The following is a 15,000-nucleotide window of genomic DNA, read 5'->3' as shown; positions in this document are numbered from 1 at the left end:
AAGATTACTATTATGGACATAATCAGTACGATTATCATAATCTTTGATATAATCAATATCAGTACTGCTCTCATTATCATTATCAGCATCATCATCACAACCACCACCACCACCATCATCATCACCACCACCACCAAAATCATCTTCATCATCATCTACATCTTCATCATCATCATCTTCATCATCATCACCATCATCATAATCATCATCATCATTTGTGGATCGGGAATAATAAAACTAATTTCTACAACTTAAGTATTTATTGCAATATTCAACATATGCTCAACATTTGCAACATACGCAGCAATGAGAAAATAAAGAGATAAGTGAGATATTAAAAGCGTATGAAGAACAAAATAGAAAAATAAAACACACGATGAAATATAAGATAAATAAAGTGCAATCAAACGAAGTAAAATAAACATGTGGGTAAAAAGAGAGAGAGAAAATATATATATATATATATATACACAAAAAATCCACAACAAATAACTAACACAATGATAAAGATGAAATAAAAAAGATATATAATCACCATCAAAAAATGAAAAAAGAACCATAGACTAAGTCCAAATAATGCGACCCAGAGGACAAGACAGAGAAACCACATGTTATTTTCTAAATGAGTAATTTAATGATCTTAAAAAAAACTTTTATGACTTTATTTATTTATTAAAGAAAATCCTATATATATGATATCACGTATGATTTTTAAAATAGGATTAATAATATGAGTGATTACGTTTGCCTTAGTTTCTTTGATGGTATTAGTCTATTGTTCTTAATTCTTATAATTTTCTATGCTTTTCCTTCCTCTTTTCCTTCTTCACTTTTACCCACCTTATCCTAATTCTCTTTTCTTCTACCTCTCCCTCATTTACCTCCTTCCTTTTCTCTCTCTCTCTCTCTCTCTCCCTCCCTCCCTCTCTCTCTCTCTCTCTCTCTCTCTCTCTCTCCTATCATCACCTTCACCTCTCCACTTCCCCTCCGCATTCTATCCCCCATCCCCTCCCACGGGCGGCATTGGGGGGAGGTCGCCGCCCACGCTGAGGTCAGAGGCACGGGCGTGAGTAGCCATGGCGCGGGCGGGCGAGAGGCAAGGCTCAGATCCCGCCCAGTGTTCCAGAAGGATATCCCAATCCACGTCTCGTTTCTGCAATAAGGGGGGGGAGGGAGGGGGTCAACTTGGGTTTGTTGGTGTCTGTTGCATTTTTTGGGGGTGTTTGTTTGTTTTGTTTGTTTGTTTGTTTTGGTTGGTGGTGGTTATCGTGGGTGTGGGTGGTCGTTATTTGTTGTTACTCTTATGTTTTTATATGATGGTGATGATGGTGATGATACATACATATATACATATATATATACTAGATATATAGATAGATACACATAATAATGATTAAGATAATGACCAAAATAATCACTTACAATAATAGCTATTTTTTTTGTTATATCTTATCACTATCACCATTATCTTTGTCATTAATGTTACTGTAGTATAATAATTATTAGCATCATTATTATTACTAATCTAATCACATGATTCCATAGTGTGTAGCTGTTATATGGTGTACCATTATTTCTTTCGATTCTCTCTTTCTCTCTCTCTCTCTCTCTCTATCTATCTACCTTTCACTCTCATAGACATACACACACACACTCTAACACACACACACACACACACTCTCTAACACACACACACACACAGACACACACTCTAACACACACACACACACACACTCTATCTCTTTCTCTCTATATCTATCTACCCCTCACTCACACACACACACACACACACACACTCTCTCTCTCTATCTATCTACCTCTTACTCTCATAGACACACACACACACTAACACTCTCTTTCTCTCTATCTATCTATCTACCTCTCACTCTCATAGACACACACACACACACACTCTAACACACACACACGCACACACACCCACTCTAACACACACACACACTAACACACACACACTCTAACAAACACACACACACAGACACACACATACACACAAAAACACACACACACACACTCACTAACACACTCTCTCTCTCTCTCTCTTTCGTTCTAAGGAGGGTATTGGAGGTATGTGGGTACGAGTACTTATATGGGATCGGATACCATGTTTAGGATGTATTTTGCGGATGCCTACATATCTATTTTATCAATTTTCTTTCATTCTACTCTTTGGTACGCGAACCCCTGCGAAGCACTCGACCGCTGGGCTAAAATGTTTTTTTTTTTTTTAATATTTTACCTGTTATGATTATGGGAAAAGTATTATTTCTAAGGATATTACCTTTGTGAAGTTATTATTTTTCCCTCTTTTCTTGCGTTCTTAGGAATTTAGGATAAGTAGGTAACAGACATTCTTAACGGAGACTTAAATTTCGAACTAGGAACAGAGCCAAATGCATGAAAAACAGTGAAAAACAAATGCTAATCTCCCTAAATTTTCCGACATTTTGAATCGAATACTTCCCTAAGAACTCGTCGTCTCTCATTTTTCGTACCTCCTCCTCACTCCATCTCTCCTTTCTCCTTTAACCACAAACAAACAAAGCATAATTACAAAACAAACTACAAGTTGCGTAAATACAGGATATCATATAGAGAAGAAAGCCTCTAATAAACGTGAGAGTGTTGGTATACTATGTAGCTGAGACGCGAGGTTCCTGTGCCGCGTCCATGAGCAAAAACTAACTTGGTCGTAGAAATAAGTTCATAAACCAGTTTTTGCCACAGAAAGGGCTGGAAGAAGAAGAAGAAGAAGAAGAAGAGGAAGAAAAACAACAACGACCCCAAAGAATTTGAAAAAAAAAGAAAAAGAAAAAGAGTAAAAGAAATGAAGAGCGGGAAACGCAGAAGATAAAAAAAACTCAAGAACAACAAACGGAATAAACACACACAAAAAAAAAACAAACAGAAAAACAAAAGAACAACGACAATATCGCAAAATCTATCGAGGTTTACTTTTTGAAAAGACTATATCTTCGCGCATTCCTGAATAAGCGTACGCGATTTTTAGCGTGTGTGTGTTTAGAAACTTAATGAAATATGACAGTGAATGAAAACCTAGCGTGGCATACTCGACCAAAGACTGGTTCTGGTTCTCCGTTTTCTCTATGGCCGAGTCTCGAATTTATATTTTGCTTTTAAAGTCAAATTCTGTTATGTGGCGGATGTGGGGAAGAGAGGAAGGAAGAGATAAAGAGTAGAAGAAAGATAGAAAAAAATACGTAAGAGAGGGACGTATAAAGTCGTTCTTTTACATATACTTTTTAAATCGAAAGAATAAGAAAGAGAGAGAAGGAGAGAGGACAAAAAACAATGGATGAAAACTAATCTTTCCTAATCAACCGAGAAGATTTCCCCCACGGATTGGAAAAGAGGAGATGGTTGTTACCAATCTTCATCACTATAGAGACGGTACATGATTCAAAGAGAGAGAGAGAGAGAGAGAGAGAGAGAGAGAGAGAGAGAGAGAGAGAGAGAGAGAGAGAAAGACAGAAGAGACAGAAAGAGACAGAGACAAGACAGAGAAAGAGACAGAGACAGTCAAAGAGACAGAGAGAAAAAAAAAGACAGAGAGAGAGAGCGAGAGAGAGAGAGAGAGAAAAGACAGAGAGAGACAGAAAAAAAAAGAGAAAGAGAGAAAGACAGAGCGAGAGAAAAGACACAGACAGAGTGAGAGACAGAAAAAGAGAAAGAGAGAGCGCGAAAAACAGAAATAAAAGCCGAGCTTACTGTCTGGTAACACTCTGGTCATATGGGTCGGTTGCAGGACAGTCTCGGCAGAATCTATCGTCGACTTTAGATAACTCTTGAGACTAAACAACGACAAAAAATACGATCTCGCCAAACTTTCCTTTATTTTTTCTCTCTCTCGCTCTTTCTTCGTCTTTTTTTTTATTGATCGTCTCTCTCTCTCTCTCTCTCTTTCTCTTATTTCGCCTCCTTCCCCACTCCTCTCTCTGTCTCTCTCTCTTCCCCTCTCACCTTCCTCTCTCTCTCTCTTTCACTCTCTTTCTCCCATAAGGTATATCTATATATATACATATATATATCACCCCCCCCAAAAAAAAAAGAAAAAAAGAAAAGACCTAGACCAAAAAAAAGAGAGATAAAACAGAAAGAAAGAAAGAAAGAAAGAAACACAAAAAAGCGAAGCAAAAAAAAAAAAAAAGGGTCGAGGAGAGGAGAGAGGAGAAGAGAGAGAGAGAAAAAAAAAAGGGTCGAAGAGAAGGAGAGAGAGAGAATATAAAAAAGGGTCAAAGAGAAGAGAGGAGAAGAGAGAGAGAGAGAGAGAGAATAAAAAAAGAGAAAGGCATCCATATATTAACCCTAAGGACCGGCCTCCTTGCAGTCTGCTCGGCTCTTGCTGGGGTGATGCAGCCTATTCATATATGGGTGGAACGTTAGAAGGGGGGAGGTTGGGTAAAGGGTGGGTAGGGGGTGGGTAAGGAGGTGGGTAGGGAGGGGTGGGTAAGGGGTGGGTAGGGGGGTGAGGGTGTAGGGGTGGGTAAGGAGGTGGGAAGGGAGGGGGGTAGGGTGGGTTGGGGGTGGGTGAGGAGGGGTGGGTAAGGAGTGGGTAGGGGGATAAAGAGGGGTGGGTAAGGGGTGATAGGGAGGAGTGGGTAGAGGGTGGGGTAGGGGTGGGTTGGGGGTGGGTAAGGAGGTGTGAGTAAGGGGTGGATAGGGAGGGGGGAATAGGGGGGTAGGGGGGAATAGGGAGATGGTGGTAGGGGGGAATATGGAGGAGGGGGTAGGGGGGAATAGGGAGGTGGGGGTAGGGGGGAATAGGGAGGTGGGGGTAGGGGGGAATAGGGAGGTGGGGGTAGGGGGGAATAGGGAGGTGGGGGTAGGGGGGAATAGGGAGGGGGGGGTAGGGGGAATAGGGAGGTGGGGGTAGGGGGGATAGGGAGGTGGGGGTAGGGGGGAATAGGGAGGTGGGGGTAGGGGGAATAGGGAGGTGGGGGTAGGGGGAATAGGGAGGTGGGGGTAGGGGGGATAGGGAGGGGGGGGGAGGGGGGATAGGGAGGTGGGGGTAGGAGGGAATAGGGGGGTGGGGGGTAGGGGGAATAAGGAGGTGGGGGTGGGGGGGAGTGGGGGGGGGGGGGTAGGGGGGGAGAGGGGGAGGGGTAGGGGAATGGGGAGGGGGGTAGGGGAATAGGAGGTGGGGGTAGGGGGAATAGAGGGTGGGGGTAGGGGGAATAGGGAGGAGGGGGTAGGGGGAATAGGGTTGGAGTTTTTATTTGTTCCACGTTCGTATTGTTACTTTGTTTCATTCGTCTTTCGGGGCTTTGCTCGCCCGTCTCTCTTCCCCTTCGTTCTATAAACCCGGCTTTATCCTTTTTCCTCCTTTTCCTCTCCTACTTCTTTTTTTTTTCCAACCCTTCCTGCTTCCTCGTCTCTCTCTTCTTCCTCCTCCGTCCCACCCCATCTTTCTGCTTCTTCCTCGCTTTCTCTTTCTCCGCCCCCCTTCCTCCTCCCCTTCCGCATCCCCTTCCTCTCCTCCTCTTCCTCTTCCCCTCACCCCTGTCTCCTCCCCCCACTCCCTCTTACTTCCTTTCTCCCTCCCCTTTTTGGGTTGTGTTGAGCTTCCACCTCGCCCCTCCACACTTTTTCTTCTCCCCCCAAACCACCACCTCCTCCTCCTTCTCCTCCTCCTCTTCCTCCTCCTTTTTTCTCTTTCCACCCCCTCCTCCTTCCTCGTCCACAGCCTCTCTGCCCCCCCCTCTTCGCCCTCTTCCATGCCCCCCTCTATCTCCGTCCCCTCCCCCTCTTTTCCTTTTCCTTTTCCTTTTTCTCCCTCTTCCACTTTTTCCCTTCTTCTTCCTATTCTTCCTCTTCTACTTCTTCTTGCTTCTTCCTCTTCGTTTCTTCTTCTTTTATTCTCCTCTTCCAGCTTCTTCTTCTTCCTCTTTCTTCTTCTTCTTATTCTCCTCTTACATTTCTTCTTCTTCCTCTTGCTTCTTCTTCAAACTTCCACTTCTTCTTTTTCCCTTCCTCTTTTTTCTTCTTACTCTTACACTTCTTCTTCTTCTTCTTCTTTCTTCCTTCTTATTCTTCCATTTCTTCTTCTCCCTTTCATCTTCTTTTTCTTTTTCCTCTTTTTCCTTTTTCTTTTTCCTCTTCTTCTTCCCCCTCCTCTTCTTCTTCCTCTTTTTCTTCTTTTTCTTCCACTTCTTCCTTCTTCCTCTTTAAATCTTCTTCTTCTCTCCTCTCTGCCTCTTTCTCTTCTTCTTACTCTTCCTCTCTCCACCTCTTCCTTTCCCCTCTTTCTACTTCTTCTTATTTTCCACTTCTTCTTCCGTCCTTTTTCTCTTTCTTTTTCCCTTTTCCCCTCTTCTTCCTCTTTCTTCTTCTTCTTATCTTCCACTTCCACTTCTTCTTTTTCTTCTTATTTTTCCTCTTCGACTTCTTAATTCTTCTTCTTCTTCTTCGTCTTCTTATTCTTCCCTTCACTTCTTCCTCTTCTATCCGCTTTCTGCTTCTTCTTACTCTTCCTCTCTCCACCTCTTTTCTTCCTCTTCTTCTTCTTCTTACCCTTCCTCTCTCCACTCTTCTTCCTCCTCTTTCTTCATCTTCTTCTTACCTCCTCTTCTTCATTTTCCCTCTTACTCTTCCTTTTTCTTCTTCTTCTCTCCCCTTTTTCCTCGTCTTCATCTTCTCCCCGTTCCCACGATCTTCCTTTTTCTCTTTCTCCTCTTCTTTTCCCTCTTCCTCTTTTTCTTTCATCCTTCTTACTCTTCCACTTCCACTTCTTCTTCTTCTTCCTCTTCCCACTTCCTTCTTCTTCCTCTTTTTTCCCTTCTCGTCTTCTTCTTACTCTTCCTCTTTCTTCTTTTCTTCTTCCCTTTCTTCTTCTTCTTCTTCCTCCTCTCCACTTCTTTTCTTCTTCTCTGTTCATCTTCTTTTTAAATTCCCATTCCCCGTTCCTTCTTCTTCGCCTCTTCTTCATCTTCTCTTACTTCCCCCCTTTCCCTTCTTCTTCTTCCTCTTTCTCATCTTTTTCCCTTACTCTCCTCTTTCTTATTCTTCGTCTTCTTACTTTTTCCACTTCTTCTTCTTCCTCTTCTTCATCTTCTTCTAATTTCTTCCTCTCCTTTCTATCCCTCCATTTAAACCCTTTCCTCCCTTCATTCCAACTTACCCCAAAAAACACACACACACCTCAAAAAAAAAACACCCCCACACACACACACCAAAAAAAAAAAAAACACACACACCACAAACAAAAACCCCCCCCACACACACCACCCAAAAAAAAATAAACCCCACACACGCCCTAAAAAAAGGGTCTCAAGCACCCACCACCTCAAAAAACCCCTCCCCAAAAAACTACCCAAAAAACTGAAACACCCCCCCCCCCCCTCCCCCCCCCCCCCCCGCCCCCCCCTCTCCCCCCCCACCCCCCCCCCCCCCCCCCCACTCACCCTCTTCTCCCCCCCCCCCCACCCCCCCCCCCTCAACCCAAAACCCCCCCCCCCCCCCCCCCCTTCTCACACCCCCACCCCACCCCCCCCACCCCAAACCCCCCCCCCCCCCCCCACCCCTCCCCACCCCCCCCCCCCTCCCTCTCCACCACCCCCCCTCTCCCAACAACCCCTCCTCCTCCCTCCTCTCTCGTCTATCCCTCCACCCCACCCTTCTCCCTCTACCTACTCACCCTACTCCACCCTCAACCCTCCCCTTCCTCCCATCCCTACTCCTCTCCCATCCTCACCCCATCCCTCTCTCTCTCACCCCCATCCCCCACCACTCCTACACTCCCAAACCCCCCTCTCTCTCCCATCCTCCACCCCACCCCTCCCTCCCTCCCTCCCTCCCATACCACGCGTTCCAAAGCCCTTCCTATCTCCCAGTGGCTGGCGTATCAACGTCTGTTCTTAACGGACCTTGATAATTCCAGCTCGAGTCCGGCAATGAACAGGTGAGCCGACAGCCTGTTATTACGCCGAGGAGACTCCACTTAACCGGATGCGGACAGCGCAGCCTTCACATATCGCTCTCGCGAATGGGGGCTGTTGCGGGATACGACGCATGCCTCCCACGCCCGTCCCCGGAGATTTTCCCCTTTCTTGTCAACTCGCATAGTAGGGCAATAGCCGAAAGTGCGTTATGGCGGCTGCCCGGCGCGGCCGGAACGCGGCGCTTCTCGCCGGTATAACACTCGCACTCGCGCTCTTTACACATGCCTCACGCGCGCACAAGCCACGCCACCTCACACACTATCACTCGCTCACACTCACTTACTCGCACACTCACTCGCTTACTCACACACACACACTCACACGCTCTCTTTCTCACACACGCATCGCGTACTATGTGTCTCTCTTTCTCTTTCTCTCTCTCTCTCTCTCTCTCGCACATACACACACACATACACACACACCTCACTATGTAGGTATACACGCATGAGCGCGTGTATACTCAAGAGTAAGCAACTTCAATCAGAGGTGTAGTATAAAGAATGTGATATAGATAGGATAGATAGATAGATAAGATAAGCATAGATTAGAGCAACATTCAAAAACCACAGAGGAAGAGTAAGTAGAATTAAGAGAGAGAGACCGAACGAGTGTGACATCCAGACAATGAAGGAGCACGAGCCAAAAGATGAGAGCTCCCCCCCCCCCCCCCCCCCCCCCCCCCCCATCTATCGAGATGAGAAGAGAACGTTCGGGATACATGGAGAGACGACGAGAAGATCCCCCCCCGTCCCCCCCGCACCCCCGCAGAGATCGGAGAGTAGCGGAGAATCCCCTGCTGGAGACATTCCGATCGACGAACTGAGAATGTGACGAGAGGAGAGCAGAGCAACTTCAACAGAGAGAGAAAGAAAGAGATGAAGATAGCAGTAGATAGTGAGCAGAGAAGAGAACAGAAGATTATAAGGAAGAATCCCACAATAACAAACACGGAAATTGACTTACGAAAGACAATTCATATAGAAGAATAAACAGCCTTGACACAAAAGAAAACCTAGGAAAAAACGCGAAAACGCTAAACCCCGAAACCCCCTCTGTCGACAAGACAAGAGAGAAAAAAAAATTGGCAAATAATCAAGAAGCGAGAATCGAAAAAGTGAAAGAGAAGCGTAACGCCAGAAGCGTAGAACGGAAGAGAGTAACGAGCAAGACAAGCAGAAAGATAAGTCGGTGGTGTGAAAAAAGAAAGAGAGAGACGAAAGGAAAAAGAAAAATAACAGAAAATGGCAAGAGAAAAGGATAAGAATAATAAGAGAGAAAAAAAGAAGAGAAGAAACGAAAATTGAAAGAACCGAGAGATGACGAAGAGAGAAAGAGAAAACCAACGAACGAATGACAAAGGAGAAAAAAAAACGAATTAGAAGAAAAAGAAAAGAGAAAAGTAAACAAGAGATAAAAGAAGAAACGACAAAACACAAAACGAAAAACAAAAGAACAGCGAAACCCGTAAACACGAAAAACAAAAACGTTAAAAAAAAAAACAACGCGGCGAATAAGGTGAGAGCCTGAATGGAAAGAGGGCAGGCGGTGATAGGTGGGAGGAGCGGAGACTGGCCCAGAACCCGAAGTCCCAGCGAGAGAAGATAAAACGGTTAGAAGAATGTAGATAAGAGAGAAGAAAGCGGCAAAAGATGGATTGACATTGGCGCTGCGCTGTACCCAGCAAAAAAATAGGGGGCATGGACAACAGCTTAGAGAGAGAGAGAGAGAGAAGGCCGAAAGGGTGACTGATCCCTCGGCAACTTAACGTGTGGTCGACCGCGCCATGTTATGATCATTGCCAGAGGTCGCCAGAAGGGAGGGGGGACGAGAGCGTCTAACTGTATCAGTCTGGCTCAATTCTTTCCTTCATTTATGGTCTTGTAGAAGAACGCCCGAGAAGAAGGAGGAGAGCGAGGAGGAGAGCGAGCAGGAGGAGTAAGTAGCGGTGAGAAGGATGACGGGAGACAAAAAAGAGCGGCGCGAAAGCCCGGAGAAACAAGAAAAGAGATGAGACGAGTAAGGAAGAAAGATGGAGAGGCGGACGAGGTATAGGAACGTAGAAGGAGAAGAAGGAGAGGGAGAGGGAGAGGTAGAAGGAGAAGAAGAAGTAGAAGAAGAAAAAGGAGAAAAAAAGGATTGGGAAAAGGAAAAGAAAGAGAAGAAGGTGAAGAAAGAGACGGAGAGGAAGAAGGAGAAGGAAAAGGAGAAGCTGAAGAAGAAGGAATAGGAAGAGGAGGAAGCGAAGATGGAGAAGAAAAAGGAAGAAATGGAAAAGGAGAAGTATAAGAAGAAGTAGAATGAATGGTAAATAGTTTTTCTTCGTGTGAGTGTTATGTGCAAGAGTGGATGGGAGGTGGAGGGAGTAGGGTGGAAGGTGGAAGGTGGGGAGGGTGGAATGTGGAGGGTGTAGAGGCTCTGCAGGGTGAAGTGTAGAGAGCGGTGGAGCGGAGGGTGGAGGGACGGAGAATCGAATGTGGATGATATCGAATGTGGATGAAAAAGGGTTTTAAGAGTGAAGAGTGGAAGGCTTAATAGAAGAAGGGAAGTAGAGAACGTAAATCAGACAGTAAGTTAAAAAAAAAGTAGAAACAAAGCCTAAAAGGTAAATACTAAAAAAAAGGAAAAAAAAAACACGAAATAAATCAAGAAAGCATCACAAAAGCTAAGAACTAGAACTCGGTAGCCAAGTCTCTCTCCTCCCAACTACACGCAACCTAAACAACCACCAAGTTCCAACAACCAAAAATTCCATCTCCGAATGAACGACCGTTTTCAAAAAGACTCCTTAACCAACAGCCGTAACCATTAAGTACCCTGACCAGTTAACATGCAGTCTCGGCTTTCTGATTTCGCGACTGGGGAATGCTGTATGGAAGGAGGGAAGAGGAGCGCATCGGAAGAGAGATTAAGAGGAAGCGCAAGAGGAGGAGGGGTAGGAGGAGGAACAGAGGAGGAGGAAGCAGGAGGAGACGGAGCGAGGAAGTAGGAGGAAAGAGGCAAGAGGATGGAGGAGCGGCAGGGGAGAGGACGGCAAGACCAGGATGAAGAGGAAGAGGAGGAGGAAGAGGAAAGGATGAGAGGAAGAGGAGGAAAGGATGAGAGGGAGAGGAGGAAAGGGTGATGGTGGTGGTGGTGGAAATGGAGAGAGAGGGAGAGGAGGAAGGAATGAGGGACACACACGTACGCACACACATAAACACACGCGCACACACACACACACATATGGAGAGAGAGAGAGAGCGAATAGAGGGGAGAGATATAATGAGGGTGAGAGATTCAGAAATAAAAAAAAAGAGAAAGAGGATAGACAGGTAAAGAGAAAAGGAGAGAAGAAAAGAATGAGATAGAATGAGGGCGAAGAAGAAGAAAGAGATGAAGAAGAAAAACAAAAGAATAAAATAAGAAAGAGAAGAAAAGAAGAAGACAAGGAAGAAGAAGAAGAAGAGGAAGAAGAATAGAAAGAGAGAGAGAGAGAGAGAAAGAGAGAGAGAGAGAGAGAGAGAGAGAGAGAGAGAGAGAGAGAGAGAGAGAGAGAGAGAGAGAGAGAGAGAGGGAGAGAGTCTTGTTGCTCAGGTATCCAGACTTGGAATGCGAACTCTGGGGGTACACGCGTTGCTTTGGTATTCACTTGGCCTGCCTCTGGGCCGCTTTTTTCGACCTCGTTTGTTTATTCTGTTCTCTCTCTCTCTCTCTCTTTCTCTCTCTTCTTCTTCTTCTCTCTCTTTCTATCTCTTCTTCTTCTTCTTCTCTCTCTTATTTCTTCTCTCTTTCCTCTTCTTCTATCTCTCTCTCTATCTCCCACAATACCGAATACCCACCATGACTGCAAAAAAAGCATCTAAACTGGATACTCTTTCTATCTAAGCTATGTATTTCCCTTTGTTCTTCTCTCTCTTCATCTCATCTTCCTCTCTCTCTTACTCTTCTTCTCATTTCTCTTTTCTTTTTCTTCTCTCTCTCTCTTTTCTTTTTTCTCTCTCTACTTCGTCTCTGTTTCCCACTCTCTTTTTTTCTCTTCTCTTCTCTCCCAGACCCTTTTCTCTTCTCTATCGTTCTCTCTATTTCTCCTCTCTCTTCTACACTCTTTTTCTCATATCTCTCGTCTTTTTCTTCTCTCTCTTTTTCTTTTTTCTCTCTCTTCTTCTTCTCTGTCTCCCACTCTCTATTTTTCTCTTCTCTTCTCTCCCACACCCCTTTCTCTCTTCTTCTCCTCTCTCTCCTACACTTTTTTTCTCATCTCTCTCTCTTTCCTTTTTTCTCTCTTCTTCGTCTCTGTTTCCCACTCTCTCTTTTTCTCTTCTCTTCTCTCCCACACCCTTTTCTCTTCTCTCTCTCTCCCACTCTCTCTTTTCCTCTCCCCTCCCCCTCTCCCACCCATACCCACTCCTAGCTCACTCCCACCCCTCTCTTACACCACACCCCCCACCCTATTCGCACCCTCATTTATTCTCCCTTTCATATCTTTAATCCACGCCTCACATCATGACCTCCTCCAGTTCCGTCGTTATCTCCCATCCCCTCCTCTACATCGTTCCCCTCTCTCTATCCTACCCCTCCCTCCCCACAAAAAATAAAATGTACAAAAGAAAACCCTTTTCTCTTCTCTCTCTCTTTTCCTCTCCCCTCCCCCCCTCTCTCTCTCTATGGTTATTTTCATATCATTTAGAAGTGACATACAATACACACTGCGGAAGCAACATCAGTGAAAATCCTCCGCGGGCCCACAGACATGAGGCTGTGCGGGGTAGCCGAGTAACCGTGTTTGTTTTTAAAGGACACTCAGGTCGGGCTCTCTGGCAACCCCCCCTCCCCCCTCCCCCCCGTCCCCCTTCTAGAACAATGTCCACTTCTTTTCAAGGAATGGAAACTGAGGGCAGATATGACGCCCTTTGTGAGGTAGGCATAGGTGGCGGTGTGCTAGCGTCGACAAGCATGAAGAAAGAGTGAGGAAAAAAACAAAACAAAGAGGCAGTTACCTAACACCTCTGTAGAAATTATTCCCCCCTGGCACCTCTATGTCCATTTCGAAAAAGACATTAGATTCCGAACTCTCGGAGATTAATGTAGCTGGGTATGTCAGGCTCTCAAAGTGGATTCTTACAATACAATCAAGGAATCATTAGAACTAAAAATTGGCCGAGACAATGTCTACGTTCGCTGCAAGAACGAAACAATTCTTGCACTGGAGCAATGGGAGAAATTCTTGAAAAGCAACAACAAAAATCTATGGAAATGAATAAATAAATCCCAGGCACCATCCACAGCACCAACACCAACAGGAGCACCAGCTCCTGTAACACCAAACTCAACCCTAGTACCAACTCCAGTGCCGACCTCAACTCTAGCTCCGGTTCCAACTCCAGCCCCAGCACCGCCCTCGTTGCAACAAGATAAACAAGAGTCCAACGGCGAAATAAAGAAACTGCTGCACACGCTGATTAAACAGATGGGACTTGATTAACCAGCAGGGTCAGATGATGTTCATGATGCAACAACAAATGGCCCAACAATCTAAATTCCAGGAAAGGCTGTTCACCCTCCTGGAGCGACTACAGCCCACACCGCCAGTCGATTTGTATCCGATAATGGACCTTGGAAATGATCAAATAACGACCTATGGCTCCAAGTAATTTTTTGAAATGTATTACTTGGAACATTAACAGTTTGCAGAAACGCAAGGCAACTCTCTCTCAATATCTTCATACTGAAGTTGATGTATGTTGCCTTCAAGATGTCAGAGCTAGTGCTCGCTATGCAAAAATTGCGGGATACACTTATCATGACAAACCTAATATAGCTAATCCCTCTACAAGAGGGTTTGGCATATATATTAAGAACTCCATACCATCCAAAGTGATCGATGACAAGCGTGACACATGTGCTGAATATCTCGGTGTTAGATTATTTCTTGATGGCAAATTTATCATCATTATTAATGTATATAACCCTCATGATAGTGAAGAACAACCTAAACCTCCTGACAATATGGTACATAATGATACTGTGTTATTATGTGAAGATTTTAATGCTCGCCATCCTCTCCTTGGCTCTGAGGGTAAGGTATATTATGATTATCTTCAACACACAAGTAACCCTGTGCGTCTATTATGTCCATTAAAAGAGACTCATTTTCTAGGGGGCAAATTAGATTATGTAGTCTTGTACAATCAGCATTATTTACCAAGCACTACAGAAGTTATCCCATTCTTAATCAACGATCACTGGGCATTAAGTATAACCCTACCTTTATGTAAAAGAGACCCACCCCAGCCACGTTCACGATATCATATTGCCACTAAATATCATGACCAATTCATTGAAAGGATTGCCTGTTGGTATGAGGACTTTGCTCCTATCAATCTCGACCATTTTAATGAAACACACTGTCAACAAATTGACAATCACCCCATGACATCTAAACAAAGACTCTGAGATTAAGCTTCTTAAAAAAATAATATGATCAACTGTGAGAGCTAAAACACTTAGGAAGCAACTCCTACTTAGCTAGGGACCTTGTTTTCTTTAGTAAAAAGCTGCTGAGAATAATTACTCAAAAACGAGAAGAGTCTGTTAGTCTGTTACCCCCAAATGCTCTCAAAGCCCTTGAAGTTCTGCAGAACAAGGCTATGAGAATTATACTCGGTTGACCAATGATTGCCAAAGTTCTGGTCATGAGAAAAGAACTAGATCTCCCCAGAATCCACAGTCGTGTTACCCAAATTAACACCGTTCTTGGGACTAGAACCTTGCAGCTCCTACCCAATCCACAGATCTCCCAAGCTCTGGCAAATGAGATCAGTCACAGAGTCAGGTTTGCTCGGCCTCGATATTCCAATCTAATGCACTCCAACTTAGAATGGAAAGCCAAAACTGCCCAGACCATCCTCAAGCTTCAATGTCTGGAGCATTGATGCTCTTAATATCTCAGAAACCAAACTATCTGCACCATGGCATAGAACTCATGTATATGTCCATATTGACAAACTGTCAGGACCTAAATCCATGATTTTGACATCAGAACTGA

At 44.6% G+C, this 15,000-nt stretch overlaps 1 protein-coding gene across 1 annotated transcript in view; it reads right to left on the bottom strand.

Annotated features, from left to right (window-relative positions):
- Window positions 1–462: 462 nt before the first annotated feature.
- The window catches only part of LOC122248912 (uncharacterized), a 30,474-nt gene continuing 15,936 nt past the window's right edge, over window positions 463–15,000 (bottom strand). Inside the window, exon 3 of the mRNA XM_086532494.1 lies at window positions 463–1,153. Within this exon, the coding sequence (XP_086388620.1) occupies window positions 995–1,153 (159 nt within the window). The 3' untranslated portion in view covers window positions 463–994. The remainder of the gene's footprint in view (window positions 1,154–15,000) is intronic.

The sequence above is a fragment of the Penaeus japonicus genome, unplaced genomic scaffold (assembly GCF_977035675.1).
Source record: "Penaeus japonicus unplaced genomic scaffold, GWHDUDI00000001_assembly GWHDUDI00000037, whole genome shotgun sequence".
In the NCBI taxonomy this organism is placed as follows: domain Eukaryota; kingdom Metazoa; phylum Arthropoda; class Malacostraca; order Decapoda; family Penaeidae; genus Penaeus; species Penaeus japonicus.
This window is presented reverse-complemented; position numbering and strand designations above follow the sequence as displayed.